The 17,343-nt window shown below is 33.3% G+C and overlaps 3 protein-coding genes across 4 annotated transcripts; 1 reads left to right on the top strand and 2 right to left on the bottom strand.

Annotated features, from left to right (window-relative positions):
- Nucleotides 1-952: 952 nt before the first annotated feature.
- LOC110606657 (elongin-C) lies at nucleotides 953-3,438 on the bottom strand. The gene is made up of 3 exons (XM_021745573.2): nucleotides 3,173-3,438; nucleotides 2,800-2,905; nucleotides 953-1,385 (listed from the first exon to the last, which is right to left on the bottom strand). The coding sequence occupies exons 1-3, from the start codon at nucleotides 3,282-3,284 to the stop codon at nucleotides 1,307-1,309; spliced, it is 297 nt and encodes a 98-aa protein (XP_021601265.1). The 5' UTR covers nucleotides 3,285-3,438; the 3' UTR covers nucleotides 953-1,306.
- A 4,572-nt stretch (nucleotides 3,439-8,010) lies between these two features.
- LOC110609819 (ras-related protein Rab11C) lies at nucleotides 8,011-10,123 on the top strand. Of its 2 annotated transcripts, XM_021749640.2 has the most exons (3): nucleotides 8,011-8,169; nucleotides 8,263-8,473; nucleotides 9,458-10,123. In XM_021749640.2, exons 2-3 carry the CDS (start codon nucleotides 8,309-8,311, stop codon nucleotides 9,941-9,943), a joined length of 651 nt encoding a protein of 216 aa, XP_021605332.1. In that variant the 5' UTR covers nucleotides 8,011-8,169; nucleotides 8,263-8,308; the 3' UTR covers nucleotides 9,944-10,123. The 2 variants fall into 2 exon arrangements, with proteins under 2 accessions (XP_021605332.1, XP_043810095.1); XM_043954160.1 differs by having other exon boundaries at nucleotides 8,053-8,473.
- Nucleotides 10,124-12,556: 2,433 nt separating this feature from the next.
- Nucleotides 12,557-15,483, bottom strand: LOC110607832 (metal tolerance protein B). The gene is made up of 2 exons (XM_021746996.2): nucleotides 15,215-15,483; nucleotides 12,557-13,828 (listed from the first exon to the last, which is right to left on the bottom strand). The coding sequence occupies exon 2, from the start codon at nucleotides 13,826-13,828 to the stop codon at nucleotides 12,587-12,589; it is 1,242 nt and encodes a 413-aa protein (XP_021602688.1). The 5' UTR covers nucleotides 15,215-15,483; the 3' UTR covers nucleotides 12,557-12,586.
- Nucleotides 15,484-17,343: the final 1,860 nt, after the last annotated feature.

Genomic DNA, 17,343 nt, shown 5'->3' on the forward strand with positions numbered 1-17,343 from the left:
TATATATGGCGAATATGGATTTTATTGATAAGTACAAAGTATATTTTAACTATAACGATTGCAAAGGAGCAGCGTGAGATGCTTTGTTGCCCTCTACACGAACATATTTAAAGGAATTAGTTCTGAAAAATGTTGACAATTTTTTAATATCCTTGATCAAACCCTGAATACTAAAGGGAATAGTGTGACCAGTTGTAACTTGGATCACCGTCAAAGAGTCTCTTTCAATAATAACATCATATAAATTGTGTTTGGATGCCAATAAAGGGCTTCGCGGCAAAGAAAGTGAGCTGATTTAGACGCAGCCCTGATGTGTAGAGAGGATGCGAAGATTTAGCAGTCCGTACAATAGCAGATTCAGTGTTAGATTCAGTGTTATCCTTGAGCTAAAAGTTGCCTGTTAGATTTCCAGTTTTCACATCTATGTAAGAAGAAACAGAGGAGAAACATTTTTACATAATAAATGAAAAACAAGCTCCTGCCAACAAAATCCTAGGTATTTAACATTTTTGCTAACTGGATTTCACAATGCACAATTAACTAGCTACACGTGCATTCAAAGCCAAGGAAATTATAAACCTTTATGGAAGAAAAGCATACAACTCCCAATATTGACAAAAGTAGTAATAGAATTACATAGTCCTATGGTTATGAAACTAATTCCAATAACTCATCGGGGAGGATGGGAGAACTGGTAAGAGAAATGGAGAACTCAAAGCTAGAGAAGTGGAGGCATTGGCGTTTTAGGCGTACAGGCATTATACATTGAGCTATAGGAATAGGGATGGGATACATGCAACCTATTAACCCTAAATTCCTAATACTAATCGGCTAGGTTTTACTTCAATTTTTTCCTTAAAATATTGAATCAAATCAAATAAAATGGTTTTTTTTTTAAATGATTAAATCAAGGACAAGAGTATCTTTAAGACATAAGAGCAACACCTTGAGCAGTTCATAATAGCTGTCACATCATTCAGTCATGATCAATTAGCTACGAAGTCCAAGAACTGTTCAAATTTACATAGATGACATTGCGGGTTCGATGAATAAATGACCTTGCAATGCCTCCCGCACTTCCAATCCTTGACACATACAGAAAATCCTATGATTTATAAGCTTTATTGGGAAACTATTGTTATCCTTTTATATCCCTGTCTCGTATAGATCCCCTAAAAGAAATCGTTTTACAATAAAATTAAACCCAAGTGTTTAACAGATGCTGTATCTAGGGAGGTGATGATAAAGAGTAGGTTTACAATCTTAAGCAAGACACGCCACCCAAACAACAAGCAAAACAATTTGGTTAAGTATGGAGATAATTCGCAGCCATCATCAGCTCCAGGGTCAGTTCAGGTTCAATCTGGAATTCAGTCTCCTTTCCCCTGAAAGAAGAGCAGAAATTTCATGTCAATAGAGGAAAATCACACATAGAATAAGAAGCCAGGAACCTGATTAGTCTTAAACCTATAAATACATAGAAGGGAATGATACAATAAAACGATGAAGATCAACAAGGCTTATTAAACAGGAGATCCATATGGAAAACCCAAAAGATCTCAGTTGTTAATGTGCAATGCAACTTGACAACCAGCATGACCTCCCAGCCATTATCTTTAGCGGCAATTGGAAAAATAAGTAGATGGCCATGCAAAGGACACCAGGACAACACCCACTGTTTTCTACCTTTTTCGTCCTTGCTCATTTTCATAGTTAAGCTGGTTGACACCCAGAAAATGTAAGGTATATGCATAGATGCTTACTTTCACAATAACTTGCAGAGACATGGATTTGAACAGACAATTTCTTTGATTGTAATATACTAAAATATATCATAAGGAAGAACTAGAGCCTGAAGCAGGTGAAATTTTCAGCTTACACATACAAGAAAAATAAAAATAAAAAAAAAAACTAGTTTCAGAAATAGAGAACAGAATGTATAGCTAAAACTTCATAATCATGATAGGGAGGAGATTAGTTAACGGACTAGAGGAACTAAAGAGACACAATAAGCTCATAAAATCTTAAAGTGTACAGACTACAGAATAGATAATGGGTACAAAACCACCAAAAGTTATTTAAGAGGAAACCTTTATTCCCCTAATAATGATTTAAAAATAAAAGTGCTGCATAATTATATAATGCAGACCTCTGACTTTCTAAATATTGGGACCAAAGACAAGATTTTTAATCAATGGAGAAGCGAACCATCATTTTGGCAAAATAAGTAGTTCCACCCGTTTCACCATCAAGCCAAACAGAAGGACAATTTTGCATCTCCACTCCAGACCACACAAAATATTAAGAGAAGAGATTTATGAAAAAAACATCTTTAGTGGACATTCTACCAAAAACTAAAATATGAAACCATCAGAGAGGCAATAAAATTAACAAAACCAACAAAAATTGCTTCCCATTAACGATATAAATTAGGCCTCACAAGCATGTGGGGATGGATTGACAAAAGTTTTATTTATTTATTCTTTTTTTTTATCCTCTACTCAACAAGCATGAATGCGTGATAAATGCATCACATTTCAAAACCAAAACTCAACACCGTACTCATAAGCCTCAATGTGGGTAACTATCACAGTAAATTGCTCAAACGACAACAAAAATTGCCATCTAATCAACACTTCACCCTGATAGGTCGTTTGCAGACAGAACAAAACAATTATGTACGACACGATATCTACTGAAACCAAGCTTTTGAAGCAAATGAACCTAAATTGAACCACAAATTAAGATGACACTGTAACATAATCAAAGGATAAAAAAAGATAAGGATGAGAACAGCACTTGGCATATTGAAGGGACCAGTAGAAATACTGGCAAACTTTCTCTAGAATGGTGGTGCTTATTTCCGGAAAAGTCACTTCTCCATGCTGCGCCTCAGCGAAACTACCTGCCACAAATTAGAAACCTCATTTTGGTTGCTTGCGACCCAATAAGTTAAGCCCAAAGAAGGTTAGGAAACTCTTTAAATTCTACAATGAATTTGTAAAGGTTAACGAAAACAAAGCAGAAACTAACGCAAACTGACTAATCATCCTTAATTAACTAGAGCACGCTCTTAACTAATCCATACCCAAAAGAACAAGGAAAATTTACTACCGATCAAAGCAGAAACCTTACGAATTTGATAAAGAGACAGAGAGAGAAAGTGAAGGACCTGGAGAGGTGAGCATGTTGCGGATGGTTTGGGAAACCATGGCCGCTTCCTTGTCGATGACGAACTCGAACCCCTCCGCGCTGATCAGCTTCACTGTATCTTCCTTTCTCATCTTTCTTCTGCTTCTACCAAAGGCTTTTATCCTTTTGACGCGAATCAATGGTGATATGAGAGACCGCGATCGAAGTGAATTTTGATTTCACTTTGATTCTCCGGTGGCAAATCTTATTGACAGGATTTGTTTCTCTTAAATCTGCGCAGCTCAATAGTCTTTTTTTTTACTAGTTTCTTAATCATTAATTAAATGTTTTTTTCCCTTTCTTGCCAATCATTAATCAAATGCTAATTTCACATTTACATATTTTGAATAAATAATGAACTAAATCGAGGTATGAATTTTTTCAAAATTAATAAATATCTTATTCACATTATTATATATTTTTAAAAATTAATTAATATTTTATTTATTTTATTATAATTAAAAATAGACATTTAATTGGTTGAATTGAATTAATGGAATAAATTGAAAATTTAAATTTTAATATTTTTAAAAATTAAATTAATTTTAAAAAAATTCAAATTAAATCAAACTAATATGATTCCATTCAACTTAATTTAATTTGATCAAGTTAATATTTTAAAATTTAATTTATTTATATTATAAAAATAATATATTATTATTAAAAATTTGATTTTTTTACTAAAATTAAATTAAATCATAATTTTAAAATTTTTAAAATTAAAAATTAAATTAAAATAAATAAAAAATTAAATTAAATTTATAAATTAATCCAAACCGATTAATTTTTTAATTTAATCAGATAAACATACCCTCTGATTACAATCAAGAGGTATGTCAAATACAATTGATGACTATACTGTAGAAGCTAGTTTTTTAAGGATGCCACCTCAAAAATTTATCCTATCTGCTTTTTATATTTTAAAAATAATGAAAAATTAACCAAATTACTATTTGATTAATAAATATATTTATTATTTAGTTTTTAAAATTTTAAATATCAATACTATTAATACAAAAATAATTTGAGTAAATAATTTTGATAAAATGTTTGATAGAATACTAAAAAAATTATTTACAAAATGTATAAATATTTTAATTGAATAATTTAAAATTAAATAATTAATTTTAATAAAACACAAATCTCAATAGTATTTTACTGTTTTATTAATAAGAAAATTGAAATAATACTTAACTATTTTTTAAACAAATAAACTAAAATCGTAAAAGTCAAATTATATGCCAAAAAATTATGCAAGTATTCTATTGCTAATTTAGCTTAAATTTAAATTTATAAATTAATTTGGACAAAGTTAAATTTTAAGCACAAATATCTCATCGATGGATATAATTTATTTTAATATTAAATTTCATATTCGTATTGGGTAAGTTTAATTTAGTCAATTTAGATAAGAATCAATAAGCCAAAATTCATGATTTTTAGGTTTCTCATTAATATTAGTACAAATATGAATTTAAATATAAATATTAAAATAATGATTTCATGTAAATAACCGCCAATATATAATTATATTTAGGGCAATTTACGATTTAGTCCCTGGATATTGCCATTATTAACAAGTCAGTCCCTGTATTTTCAGAAACCTATTAAAACGTCCTTATGTTTTCTCTCCGTCAACGAAATAGTCCTTCTGTCTATTTTTGCCGTTAAAAATATAGTAAAAGACTAAATTACCCCCAATTATTTTTCTCCTCCTCCTCCTCCTTTCTTTTCTTCTTCATTAATTCTTCTTCCTTTTGCTTCTTCTTCTTCTGCTTCTTCGTCTTCAGCTTCTGTTTTTTCTCCTTCTTCTTCTGCTTCTTCTCCTTTTTCTTCTTTTGCTTCTTTTTCTTCTTCTTCTTCTTTATCTTCTTCTTCTTCTTCTCATTCTTCTCCTTCTTCTTCTTCTTTTTCTTCTTTTTCTTCTTTCTCTCCTTCTTCGTCTTCTTCTCCTTCTTCTTCTTTCTCTCCTTCTTCGTCTTCTTCTCCTTCTTCTTCTTCTTCTCCTTCTTCTTCTTTTTCTTCTTTCTCTTCTTCTTCTTCTTCTTCTTCTTCTTCTTCTTCTTTTTCGGAGGAGGAGGAGGAGGAGGAGGAAGAGGAAAGAAAAGATAGGGACTATTTTGTTGATAAAAAGAAACAATAAGGATGTTTTAATAGATATGAGAAAAGATAGGGACTATTTCGTTGACGAAAAGAAACAATAAGGACGTTTTAATATATTTCTAAAAATATAGGGAGAGACGATTTCGTTGACAGAAAGAAACGATGAGGAGGGACTATTTCGTTGACTTAAATAAACGATAAGATTGTTTTAATAGATGTGAGAAAAGATAGGGACTATTTCATTGATGGAAAAAAATAATAAGGACGTTTTAATATATATGAAAAAAGATAAAAATATTTTAATAGATTTTTGAAAATGTAAGGACTAACTTGTTAATAATTACAATATACAATGACTAAATAAATGGTTTTATTTGAGGGTAAAATTAGATTTTAAAAATTTTCTCTCTCCTCCTTTATCTAATTTTAACGGAAAATAGGACGGAAGGACTATTTCGTTGACGGAAATAAAACATAAGAACGTTTTAATAGGTTTCTAAAAATACAGAGACTGACTTATTAATAATGGCAATACTCAGAGACTAAATCGTAAATTACCCTTATATTTATATAGCAAATCAACTTAAATTTGACTTTAAAACTATAGGCGCTACTAAAATGTTTATATATTAAAATTTTTTTAAATGATATTTGATAATCTTTATTTAATTCAAATGGCTTAGTTTTTAGGAGATGAAATTTTGAAAAAATAATTTAATAAGTTAAAAGAGAATTAGTTTATTTTGTCATAATAAAAAAGGCGAGATATTAACTTTTTAAAAAATTTTAAAAAAATTAATTAAACGATTAATAATATAATAGTTACTTACCCTTTAAAATTTATGAGTTGATTTATTATGATTATAGAAAAAGGCGATTATAGCGAGAAAAATTGAATATTCATGAGTCGAAGCATGTTAGCTTTTTTTATTTTTTATAGTGAAGGTTGATTAAATTGGTTTTATTTTTTTATTTTTAATTTTTATTTTGTGTGGGTTTATTTATAAAAAGTTCTTTAGTAAGTCGAGGAGTTTATTTTGATGAAAAATTTTGACTCGCTATGTAATGTTTGTCGGGAGTGCTGAGATCAATGATAATCGACAAATGAGTCTTCAGTTTGATTCCACCAAGTGGCTCTATGGATATATTAGAGTGAGACGCTATGAATTAATTCTTTATTTCGATTATAAAGGTCTTTAATTTGTTTTTTATATTTATTGGTTACTGACGAGACTATGACTTTTTGTATATTTTCTTTTGAATTTTCCTTCAGTTAGATTTTGATTTTTTGTCGATGCTTCTTCATTACGATTGAGTTTGGAGTGATGGTTTTGTTCATTACCTTCTTAGTCTGGCGGGAGCTTTTGCATTGGGACTCTAAGAGTTGGCTTGGATGCATGTTGAGTGGTGTAGTGGTATAAGTCTGTCGATTGGCACTTATGTGATGTATAAAAGTTGGATTTGGGTGAATTTAATTGGCTTGATCTTATTAGTTTGATTTATAATTAAATTAATTTGATTTGATTGATTAGATTATTTTTTTATAAATTAAACATCTATATTCTCGTGAGTTTGTAACTTAGCATATAATTTGTTTTATTCTATACGTACTTAGATCACTGAGTATTGAAACATGCAATAACTTTTCCATTAATAGAAAAAAATGATTTATTAAAGTTTAATTTGTTTTTTCTGCATTAATTTTTGATATATAATTTGATCCGACTAGAAAAAATAAATATTCTGGAAACCAATAACCAAACCAATTTAAATGGACCAAAAAAAAATCAAACTAAAGTTGAACCAATTGGTTTAGTTTTTTTTCAATTTAAATGGAGAATTTTTCGGCCAATTGATGATGACCGCTGCACATCTCAGCACAACGTGTGGAGGTCAAATCTGTTATCCAACGGGATAAAATGAAGGCTTTGAGGATCACAAGACATGCTTGTGCAGTGCGTATAGACATAGTAGTGGCGCCACATGAATAAGAAAATGAGTGGCTTATAATGGTCTCATCTCACCAACAATTAGTATTTTCCAATTAAATTATTTGATTTGATTAGTCACCAACACTAATACCCAATAACCAAACTATATTGTGCTTTTCATACCCAATCATATCATATCTTATCATCATCACCAATCCTTCATCATGATGTCTCTAGCTACTCATATCATGCAATACTGTAATTGCAGTTTAATTTTTCTATTTTTTTTAGTGTATTCATATTTTGTTATAAATCTGTAAAATTTTTATTCATAACTTTTATAAGTAGCTAAGGCCAGCTAATATCAATCTCGATTCTGAATTAACCGGGAATCTCCCTCCCCGAATAATATAGTGCCCTTTAAGGACTTTCAAATATATAAACAAATTATTTATAAGGTTCGCCTGGCAAAGTTTAATTGGCGACATAACTTTTGAAATGCTGAGATGAACCTCAGAGGAGCAGAACCTAACCACAAAAAATAATAATAATGAAAAATAAATAAGGCGCGGATATCACTAAACATCCCCGCTGATTCCACCTGCCAGCCTGCTACTGTCAGTTGCCATCTCATTCGTTCTGACATCGCCCAAATCTTTTGTCCCTATCAGTAACACGACGCCGTTCCTAATCCAAGAGCACTCGCACATCACCGAAACTTTTGTCGCTTACTCGTAAACGACGCTGTTTCAGCTCTTAATCACGCGCACAGAGCTATGGCGGAACCCGTATATTTATTCGCCCATTTCAAACCCTTTCCCTCAATCATCGTCTTTATTTTTCCGAGAAAAAAAAGGGAATTCTCCCAATTTTATTTCCATAGATAATTTCTTCAATCCAAACACTCCGTGGAAAAATCTCTTCTCGATCTGTTCGCCTTAGGGTGCGTGCTTGCTTTGCTTCTGTTCTTTGATATCTCTACGGACCTGTTCATGATTTTTATGTATATTTCTATGTGCGTGATTGGATCTGGCAGGTTAGAGAGATCTGAGGAGAGAAGAGAGGAAGGAGGAGATTAGAGTATGGCGCATAGAGTAGATCATGAGTATGACTACCTGTTCAAGATCGTGCTGATTGGAGACTCTGGTGTGGGAAAATCTAATATCCTTTCCAGGTTTACCAGAAATGAATTCTGCTTGGAATCCAAATCCACTATTGGTGTCGAGTTCGCCACTAGAACTCTCCAGGTACACATCCAATATTTTCTCTATCCGCTGTCTTCCTTTTTCTCTCTGCATGTTTAAGACGATCTGTTCATCTACTGGCGTCTGAATCGTATTTTTGTTCATCGGTTAACGGAATATTTGATGGTTATTCGTGTGATGACGAAAATGAAATTTCTTAGATGTTAAGGATGAATATATTTGCAGGTATCTTTATTTTTTTTGTTTTGATATTGGCTATTGGTATTGCGACGGCGATTAAGTGACTCTGACCAGTTGCATAATGGAGTTGACTGTGAGATATTAGTGAGTGAGAGAAATTCTTCGGATTCTGCAAATAATAAGCCTTAATTGAAGGTCAGGACTGTGGGGCTCTATGCTATAAGAGAGAGTTTGCATGTACTCTCATACTGTTAACAGTTTCATTTGGGAGATGCAGAGTTTTGATGAAGTTTTCAACTGGTCTTTGTGCAATGAACTATCATTAATTAATTTGTTTTGATAAGTAAAGTACATTATTTTCCCTCAAATGCTTCAACAGTAAGTTTTGGATATCTAGGATCTTCTTATGTGGAACTTAGTTGGTTGTTCACTTTAGTTGCGGGTGTGTGATTGACTGATCTTTCGTTAATATGGCCAACTTTCTCATGGTCAGAAACTACAGGATCCATTCTAGAGACTAAATGGATTTTTTCCAAGTGATATTTGCAATTTATAAAATAATTACTTGGTTCTTTATGGTAATCTGCTACATGGCATTCCATCCTCTCAAATGCAATGTCCATTAAGGATCTGAATGACAATTGACACCTTGCATCTGGGTATGAACTAGGTGGTGAATGCTTATGTGGGAGTGGGTATCATCTATGTTGTTCAGATTCGTGCTAACAAGGCTATAGCTGATCTATAATTTTTTGAAAGTCTTGTGCAGAGATATTGCAAATTGATTTAGATATATCTTTTCCCCTTTTCTTATATATATATATACATATGTTTTTTCTATTGCAGGTGGATGGAAAGACAGTAAAGGCACAGATTTGGGATACAGCAGGTCAGGAGCGGTACCGAGCTATCACTAGTGCATATTATAGAGGAGCTGTTGGTGCCTTTCTCGTTTATGACATAACCAAGAGGCAGACTTTTGACAATGTTCAAAGGTGGCTGCGTGAACTGAGGGACCATGCAGACTCTAACATTGTCATTATGATGGCTGGAAATAAGTCTGATTTGAATCATTTAAGAGCTGTTGCAGAGGAAGATGGTCAGAGCTTGGCAGAAAAGGAAGGTCTCTCATTTCTTGAGACATCAGCACTGGAAGCAACCAATGTTGAGAAGGCATTCCAAACCATATTGACAGAGATCTACCACATTATTAGCAAAAAGGCATTGGCAGCGCAAGAAGCAGCTGGCAATTCTACACTCCCTGGTCAAGGAACCACTATTAACGTTGCTGAGACCTCTGGGAATACAAAGAAGGGTTGCTGCTCTACTTAGTGCCATATTTGAGGAAGGAAAGCATTGCCAGCGAACAGTCTTTTTATTTTTAAAGTTCTTTAAACAAATTTCTTTTTCAATTTTTGGCTGAGGGAGGCATGTAGATTACTCGTCTTTTTTACTTAAAATTGAGTTTGTGAATTTGAAACAAAAAAAGTCAGTGATGTTAGAATTTCAGTATGATCTCTTCTTTCTGAGTTTATTTCTTGTATGTTTATTAAAAGTGGAACTGACTGATAGCAGGGATGTATTGTGAAATCGCATTATCTCAATTGGGAGAAATAGTGGTGCAGAACCATAAAGGGCAGCTTTTAGTACTCGTTTTGGGTTTTGTTTGTCGAGCTACTTCCTAACTTCCAATAGAAGCTTTTCACCCTCGTGAGATGTTTTTTCAAAGATTGGTTACCGCCATTTTTCTCACGCAATTACTTGTTTTACTTGCAAATCCTTTATTTCTTTCCGCTGCGAGAAGCCTTGACATATTCCATAGGTTCGTTTTTCTTCATTACAAAGCATTGAGTTTTGACCCTTGTTTTGAGAGGAAAGGTCAAAGTGGATTCTTAATAAGCAAAGTGTAATCTGTTTCTTCATGTGAGGATAAGGGGAAAGTTATCGAATGGTTTGTCAGGAAAATGGCAAAATGATTGTTTTAGAATATTATGCTTGTCAACAAGTTCTGACAAGTAGCTTTAATGTCTTTTTCAAAAATATGAAGGAAAATTCATGGAGAAGAATCCTTTTATGAGCTAAAGATAACCTGAGAGAAGTGTCACGTTCTTTGCAAATTGACCATGTACTTGAGCCGATTTCAAATCCACGTGCGACACTTTACTTTTTCCAAAGTCAAGTCAATATTAACCCGTCCCAATCAAGTTCAACTAAAGGAGCTTACAGGACTCATTATGGTTCAACTTAAGGAGCTCAAAGTCGAGAGTAGCTCCAACGGAAGCCAACTCCAAAATAAAAGAGAATGTATGCAAAAATGAGTGGTATCTGTCAGCTGAACAGAGAAATCGGCAATCAATCACCCTCTCATTTGGGTCGGGATCATCATTAGTTAGGGGCTCAAATTCAAATGATAAGCAGCTGTGCTCAAGTGCCCATGCCATGTGTCACGGGCTAAGTGTTTCAATACTCGAAACTCACTTAAGCTGTGCGGCACTTAGCTCCCCTAGCTAAGTTAAGCCTTTCCACTTGCTCGAAATAAGAGCAGTTGGGTGATTGTGGCAATGGAAGCTTAGTTGTGTGAGAAAAGTGTTGGCTAAGCTAAAAGGAGAATGATGATGGAAGAAAGAAATTTGTATTGCTCAAAGAAAGCTTTACAAGACTTCGTACACTCTTTGGTATCTTACTTTGCTCACTTTCTCACCTCTATGTACAAATGAACTCCCTAAGTAGCTATTTATAGGCATCCCACCTCCTTAATGTGTGGTGGAGATGCATTCTCAAACATGTGGCTACAATTCACTCTCTAGAACTTTCAGGGACTAAAAGGTAATTTCTCACCCTGCAGAGAATTCTGGGCATGGTGGCTGAGTTGCCTGTGGGACCCACTTTGCTGGGTTGAATCTGCTGGCCAACCAAATTCTGGAAGGTTCTGGGCTGTTCTGGCCAGTTCTGGGTGCTGCTGGCCGTCTCTGGTGAATTCTGGGTGATTCCAGAATTTTCGTTAGCCAACCACAGCTTCCTGGAAATTTCGTTGGCCAACCAGGCATCTCTGGCGAGTTCCCACGCATCCCAGTCGCCTCTGGAAGCTTCGGGCGCCTTCCAGCCCATTCCGCCAATTGGACCTCGCCTGGCATGGATCTGTAGGCCAACCAGTCTTCCGTAGGCCAACCAGCTTCCGCAGGCCTACCAGTGATTGCCCCGCCTACACTTCCTGCGCACGCCAGCCTTCCGCGCACCACAGCGCAGCGCTGTCCCAGCGCCCGCAACACTGCTGCTCGTCCGATAGGCCTACCACGCATCCCGCAGGCCCAGTTGGCAGTGGCCCTTCTCCCGTAGGCCAACCACGCACCTGTCAACTGCCTGCCCTGCAGCTGCTGTCACCAACGCCCCTTTGGCACTCCATAGGGCTGTCCCGCAAGTCTTCCTTCACAAAATTCTTTGGATTTTAGGGAGGCATGGGAAGAATCGTGACACATGTCAAGGCTTTGCTGGTTCCTTTTTATAAAAAAAATGTTTCTAGTAATATTCGAAAGTGCCAAGTATTATTTAAAACGTTTGGTTAATGTGAAATGATTGAGAGCAACGAACTGGTCGACTTCTTGAAAAATTGGACGGCCTACAAACATATTTTTCATGATTTATTAAGAAATTGCTTCTAGAAAGGATTTGACATTTGCATCTGAATGTTGTGGAGAACCTCAAATTTCTTCTTCACAGATAGGCTACTAGGGAATCAATCAAGGTCTGAATAATTAACCATATTGCAAATTATAAGATTTCTGGGCCAGCTTTTTGCAAGTCAATTTACACTTTACAGAGAATCCCAGGCGCAAAGCCTATGGGAGCTGATTTATAAAGGGAATCAAACAGCTCACAAGGTTTTGCTTCAAGAGCCCCTGCATCTGCCATAATTAATAAACTTCCAAGTCACAAATGCAGCAAAAATGAAATTGAAAAATGAAGATCTGTAAGCTACTACTCGATTTGTACGGTTACATGATGAATCTTATATGTCTTTTCACAGTAATCCCTAATCCTGTTGAGTAATTCAGTAGAGCTGGCTCCAGGCTCAGCTACTACATGGCAAGACAATACTAGCTTTCCTAATGTGATGGCCCATACATGCAGGTCATGAATATCTTGTACTCCTTGTACACACTTCAGACCACTCTCTACCCTGTCAACATTGATGTCATGAGGAGTCTTCTCCATCAGGATGCTAAATATGTTCATAAGCATGGGTATGGTTGAAAACAGAACAAAAGCAGAGAACACGAGAGTGCTAATCAGATCAACCACCAACCAATCAGGTTTTGCCCATATAATTGCTCCGGCAACCATCACTCCAACAGATTGAATTAGATCAGCCATGACGTGTAGGTAAGCCCCTTGGATATTTATGTTCAATATTTTTCTTTTTGGTGGAGAATTTGGTACCAGCTTAGCCCCCTCCCCTTCATTTACTGCACATAACTCATCAACCTCATGATTGTGAATGTGGTCGTGATCATGGTCGTGATCGTGATCGTGGTCATGATCGTGGTCGTGATCATGATCGTGGTTGTGGTCATGATTGTGGTCGTGGTCATCGTGGTTGTGGTCATGATCATGATTGTGGTCGTGGTCATGATCATGGAAAGCATGATGAGAGTGGTCATGACCTAGCCATATTATCATTATCAAGTTAATAATGAATCCAAAGGCAGCAATTGCAAACATGAGTCCTCCATTTACCTCTGAATTTTTGTGAAGAATTCTGTCTATTGCTTCGTAAACTAAGATTCCTGAGATCACCCATATAAGCTGCACAGATAGAAGAGCACCTAAAACTTCAAGGCGACTAAATCCAAAAGAATGTTGCGAAGTTGCCTTCCAACCTGAAGCCCAGACTGTGAAAAGAGAGATACAGAATCCAGCAACATCAGTTAACAAATGTGCTGCATCTGTAATAACTGCAAGGCTGTTGGCTTTTAAGCCACCAATGATCTCAACTGCCATGACTATTAAATAGAAAATTATAAGTCCAGAAAGTTTCATTGTGGACTTTGATCTTTCTTCCAATTCAAAAGTATCATTTTCATGTTTGGAGAAGGCACAAATAGAATTGCAAGTCAACTGTGCTGTGACAGGAAGGACAGCATTTTCTTCATTAGCTATGGCCATCTCAATATTCTTCCGGTGCTGTAATTGCAGAATAGGAACTCCATCATGTTCCATCTGTTTGGAGAACAAGTTAATACTTCAGTCAATTTAAAATAATATTTAGAACAAGAAATTTAAACAGTAAAATTGCCATAGCTTCACAAACAGACAATGAAAGGAGAGCTTCAATGCTACAAGCTACAAAAAGTAACTGCCAGAGAGAAAAGAACAATCAATTACGATATTGCCAGCCATGGCAATTAAGATAAAAAGTTTTTAGCAGGTCTAGTACCATAATGATTATAACCAAGAAATGTGTAGTAGAGATACAAAGGATAGACATTACATCATAACAAGTAGACCAAAACAATCAAAGTCGATAAACTGGAAGACTCATAATGTCTGCAAATTTCAACAAGTAGCAATACTGACCACACAGCTAGCTTTAGAAAATAAGCAAAATAAAATTTAAAATTTGCACAAACCTCCTTTTGGTGATCAATATCAAATATCTACAACCCCTTGAAAAAGTTTAAAGAACAATCCCACTTATCCTCTGTAAATAAATTAATGACCAGTAATCATAAATTCATAATCCTTACTTATGATTCTTCCATCATCAGCTCAATAAAACCTTTATTTTTTTTTTCTTTTTTTGTTAATTTGGCTCCAACTAGAACTTAAATGCCAGATCTCTCAGTCCACGTTCCAGAACCACTAAACTAAAACCTATTAGTAGCTTAATAAAACCATTACATGTAACCAATAATGGATTCAGCATTCAAAGTTCATCTTCTAAAACCTCCTTTAGAGAGTCCATGATTTTTACTCCCACCATTTTATTTTACCATGACTTCTTTCCACCACATAACGAAAACTTTCAGTTCAGAAGGTTTTCCTCATTGACCAAATTGTTCATCCTCCAACTGAGTTTCATGACATACCAAAAAGTTCTAATAAACTAATAGCTGTGCTGCTAATAGCACTTAATGCGGTTTTAGCAGCAGTAAAGTATTTTATCGGGCATCTTGAATGGTTTAAACTGTATATGATAATCAGAAAACACTTAGAAGACACTCTTCCCATTTCAAATGATAGAACTCATATTAATATGAAAACTCCATTGCATCAATATGCCCTTTAAAAGCTTTGTTTCTCCTATACACTGAAAAGTAAAACCACCTCTAGATGATCAAGCAATCCAGCCTAACTTCAATCTACGAAAAGAATCTAAAACCCTAAGGCATAAATTCATTAGGAATAGCACCATAACTTGAAAATGACAACGGTATAATTTCATTTCTATTTCTCTGACCTCAAAACTGGGAAAATACCTGATCAAACATTGTTTCTGAGACGATCAATAAAATTGCTAGGAACCCATTTCACAAAATACCAAAAAAAAGAGAAAATCTAAAACCAAAGACATTGCAAGCATGGAAAGTTGATGAAAGGATATACCTGAAAACCACAAGAAAGAGGAGAGGAAGAATCGCATGAATTGAAAAATTGGTTTCTGGCCCAGAAGTGAGATAATATCGAAAGAAATCGATCGGCTACCAAATTCTTATAATAGAAAAACAGAGAATGATTCCTGCAGTTTTCAAATTTCTCTTGTTCTTCTTATTGCAGAGAGATAGGCCGGCAGGAAAGAACCTTACTTTTTAGCATAAAAAAAGGCAATGCTTTCAGCGTTTAATTTAGTACCAAAAATGTTCTCCAATAAAAACCAAGATTCATTGTGTAATTGTATTCGCTAATACATGAGATTCTTGAGAATCTTGCGTCTTTATATATATATATATATATATATATATATGAATAATGGATTATGCCAATTATAGGGATTTTCATAAAAATATATTTTTTAAATATTTTACAGAAATATCAAATATGGATACGTTGATAAATTTCAATTTTAGTTTAAAAAAGCATAATTATCTTTTTATATATGATCAAATTTATTATTTTTTTTAATTATACTATGCCACAAAAAAAAAGGATTATTTGCTAATAAATACGACATCGTTAAGTAACAAGTACAAAGATTCTTGAGAATCTTATTAATAAAATAAAGGATTATATTTATAACTTTTCTATATTTTCTTTTCTTTTAAAATTATGTATATAAACTATATAACTTTAATATTATATAGATTTATTTTACAAAAAGCAAACATATTATTATTCTCTTTATTCTATAATTTTTGTTTTTTTTAATTATTTTAAAATTATTATTTATTTTTTATATTATAATAATATATAAATTAATTATTATAATCTTAATTAATTTTACTTTATTTTTAATAAATATATTAAAATATTTTTTAATATTTAATAAAACTTAATATTTTTAAAATAAATATAATAAAAAAGTTAATAAAAAATTTATATTTTTTAATATATATAAAAAATAAAATTAATATAAATTAATTTTATTTTATATATGCTACTGCTTTGAATTTATTTTATCCATGTTGCTATTTTATAAATATCTTGTAGGTGATTAGTTAAAGACTTTGCATGTACTGAATTCATTGGATTTTTTTTTAAAGAATAATTTATTTTTTTTTTAAAGTAAAACTAATAAAATTTCATCAAATCGTCATGAATATCATCACAAACACAAATACGATTATAACTAATAGTTTTTTAGTCAAAATATGAGCAATTATAAATAGTATTGCGATGAACCCATCTAACAGAAATATCAATTTTTAAAGTCTAATAAAATTTTAGAGTCTAACAAAGATTTATAATTATTTAAAATCAAATTCCTGTATAAGATAATTCGACAAAAATGCTCTCCTTCTTTCTCATTTCTCGAGCATACATCAATAAAATCTCTTGAACAAAACCACAGAATAGATCTTTTACGAGATAAATCTTGAATAAAATTCAAAGACTGACGTCGTCATTGCGATTCCAGAAACCCATAATAACCGTTAAACCTCCATTGAATATTATCTTCTGAAACAACCGAATCAATAAAATTTAAAAAAAAACCAACTCTAAAAATAGACACACAACTCTTCCACATTAACAAAATGGCTCATTTCAATTCTTGTTTATTAACTGAAAAACAACCATTAAAATGTAAAAAATTATAAAAAAATTTCATACGAGAATTAAGAATTTTTATTTTTATCAAAAATAAAATGTCCGGCTTGTAACTAGTAACTAAATCATTCAATGCATTAACTGTCCGAGAATTGTCGGGTTCTCGGCAGTTCCAATACAAGACGACCATTATATTCGGCTATCTCGACCTTTGTTGGGATGAGCCGTTTCACTATTACCTGTCAAATTAACATTCACAAAAGTGTTATTAGAGGTATCTCGTTGAGAGAAAATAAAACCTATAACAACGTTATATTTAGTGTTTCTTGACATTTTTTTAACATTATTATTTATTCAGACTGCACTCTCCTCATCAAACTCAAAATTTCTGATTAATTTAATCAACGTCTCATTATAATAACCAGAGAGAAGGTTGTTAATCAGAATTCAAAAATCAAAATGAATTAAAGAAATATAGAGAAGGTTTTCAATATATTGTATTTCCTTTTAAATAAGTAAAAATCGATTGT

Source organism: Manihot esculenta, chromosome 2, assembly GCF_001659605.2.
Source record: "Manihot esculenta cultivar AM560-2 chromosome 2, M.esculenta_v8, whole genome shotgun sequence".
Classification (NCBI taxonomy): domain Eukaryota; kingdom Viridiplantae; phylum Streptophyta; class Magnoliopsida; order Malpighiales; family Euphorbiaceae; genus Manihot; species Manihot esculenta.

Bases quoted from the DNA above. Each gene is read 5' to 3' on its own strand.
- LOC110606657 (XM_021745573.2), bottom strand. From the start codon at position 3,284: ATGAGAAAGGAAGATACAGTGAAGCTGATCAGCGCGGAGGGGTTCGAG. The intron at 2,906-3,172 runs GTCCTTCACTTT...AATTTGTGGCAG, and splicing joins CAACATGCTCACCTCTCCAG to GTAGTTTCGCTGAGGCGCAG. The intron at 1,386-2,799 runs GTGCTGTTCTCA...CTCTTCTTTCAG, and splicing joins TGGTCCCTTCAATATGCCAA to GGGAAAGGAGACTGAATTCC.
- LOC110607832 (XM_021746996.2), bottom strand. From the start codon at position 13,828: ATGGAACATGATGGAGTTCCTATTCTGCAATTACAGCACCGGAAGAAT.
- LOC110609819 (XM_021749640.2), top strand. From the start codon at position 8,309: ATGGCGCATAGAGTAGATCATGAGTATGACTACCTGTTCAAGATCGTG. The intron at 8,474-9,457 runs GTACACATCCAA...TTTCTATTGCAG, and splicing joins TCGCCACTAGAACTCTCCAG to GTGGATGGAAAGACAGTAAA.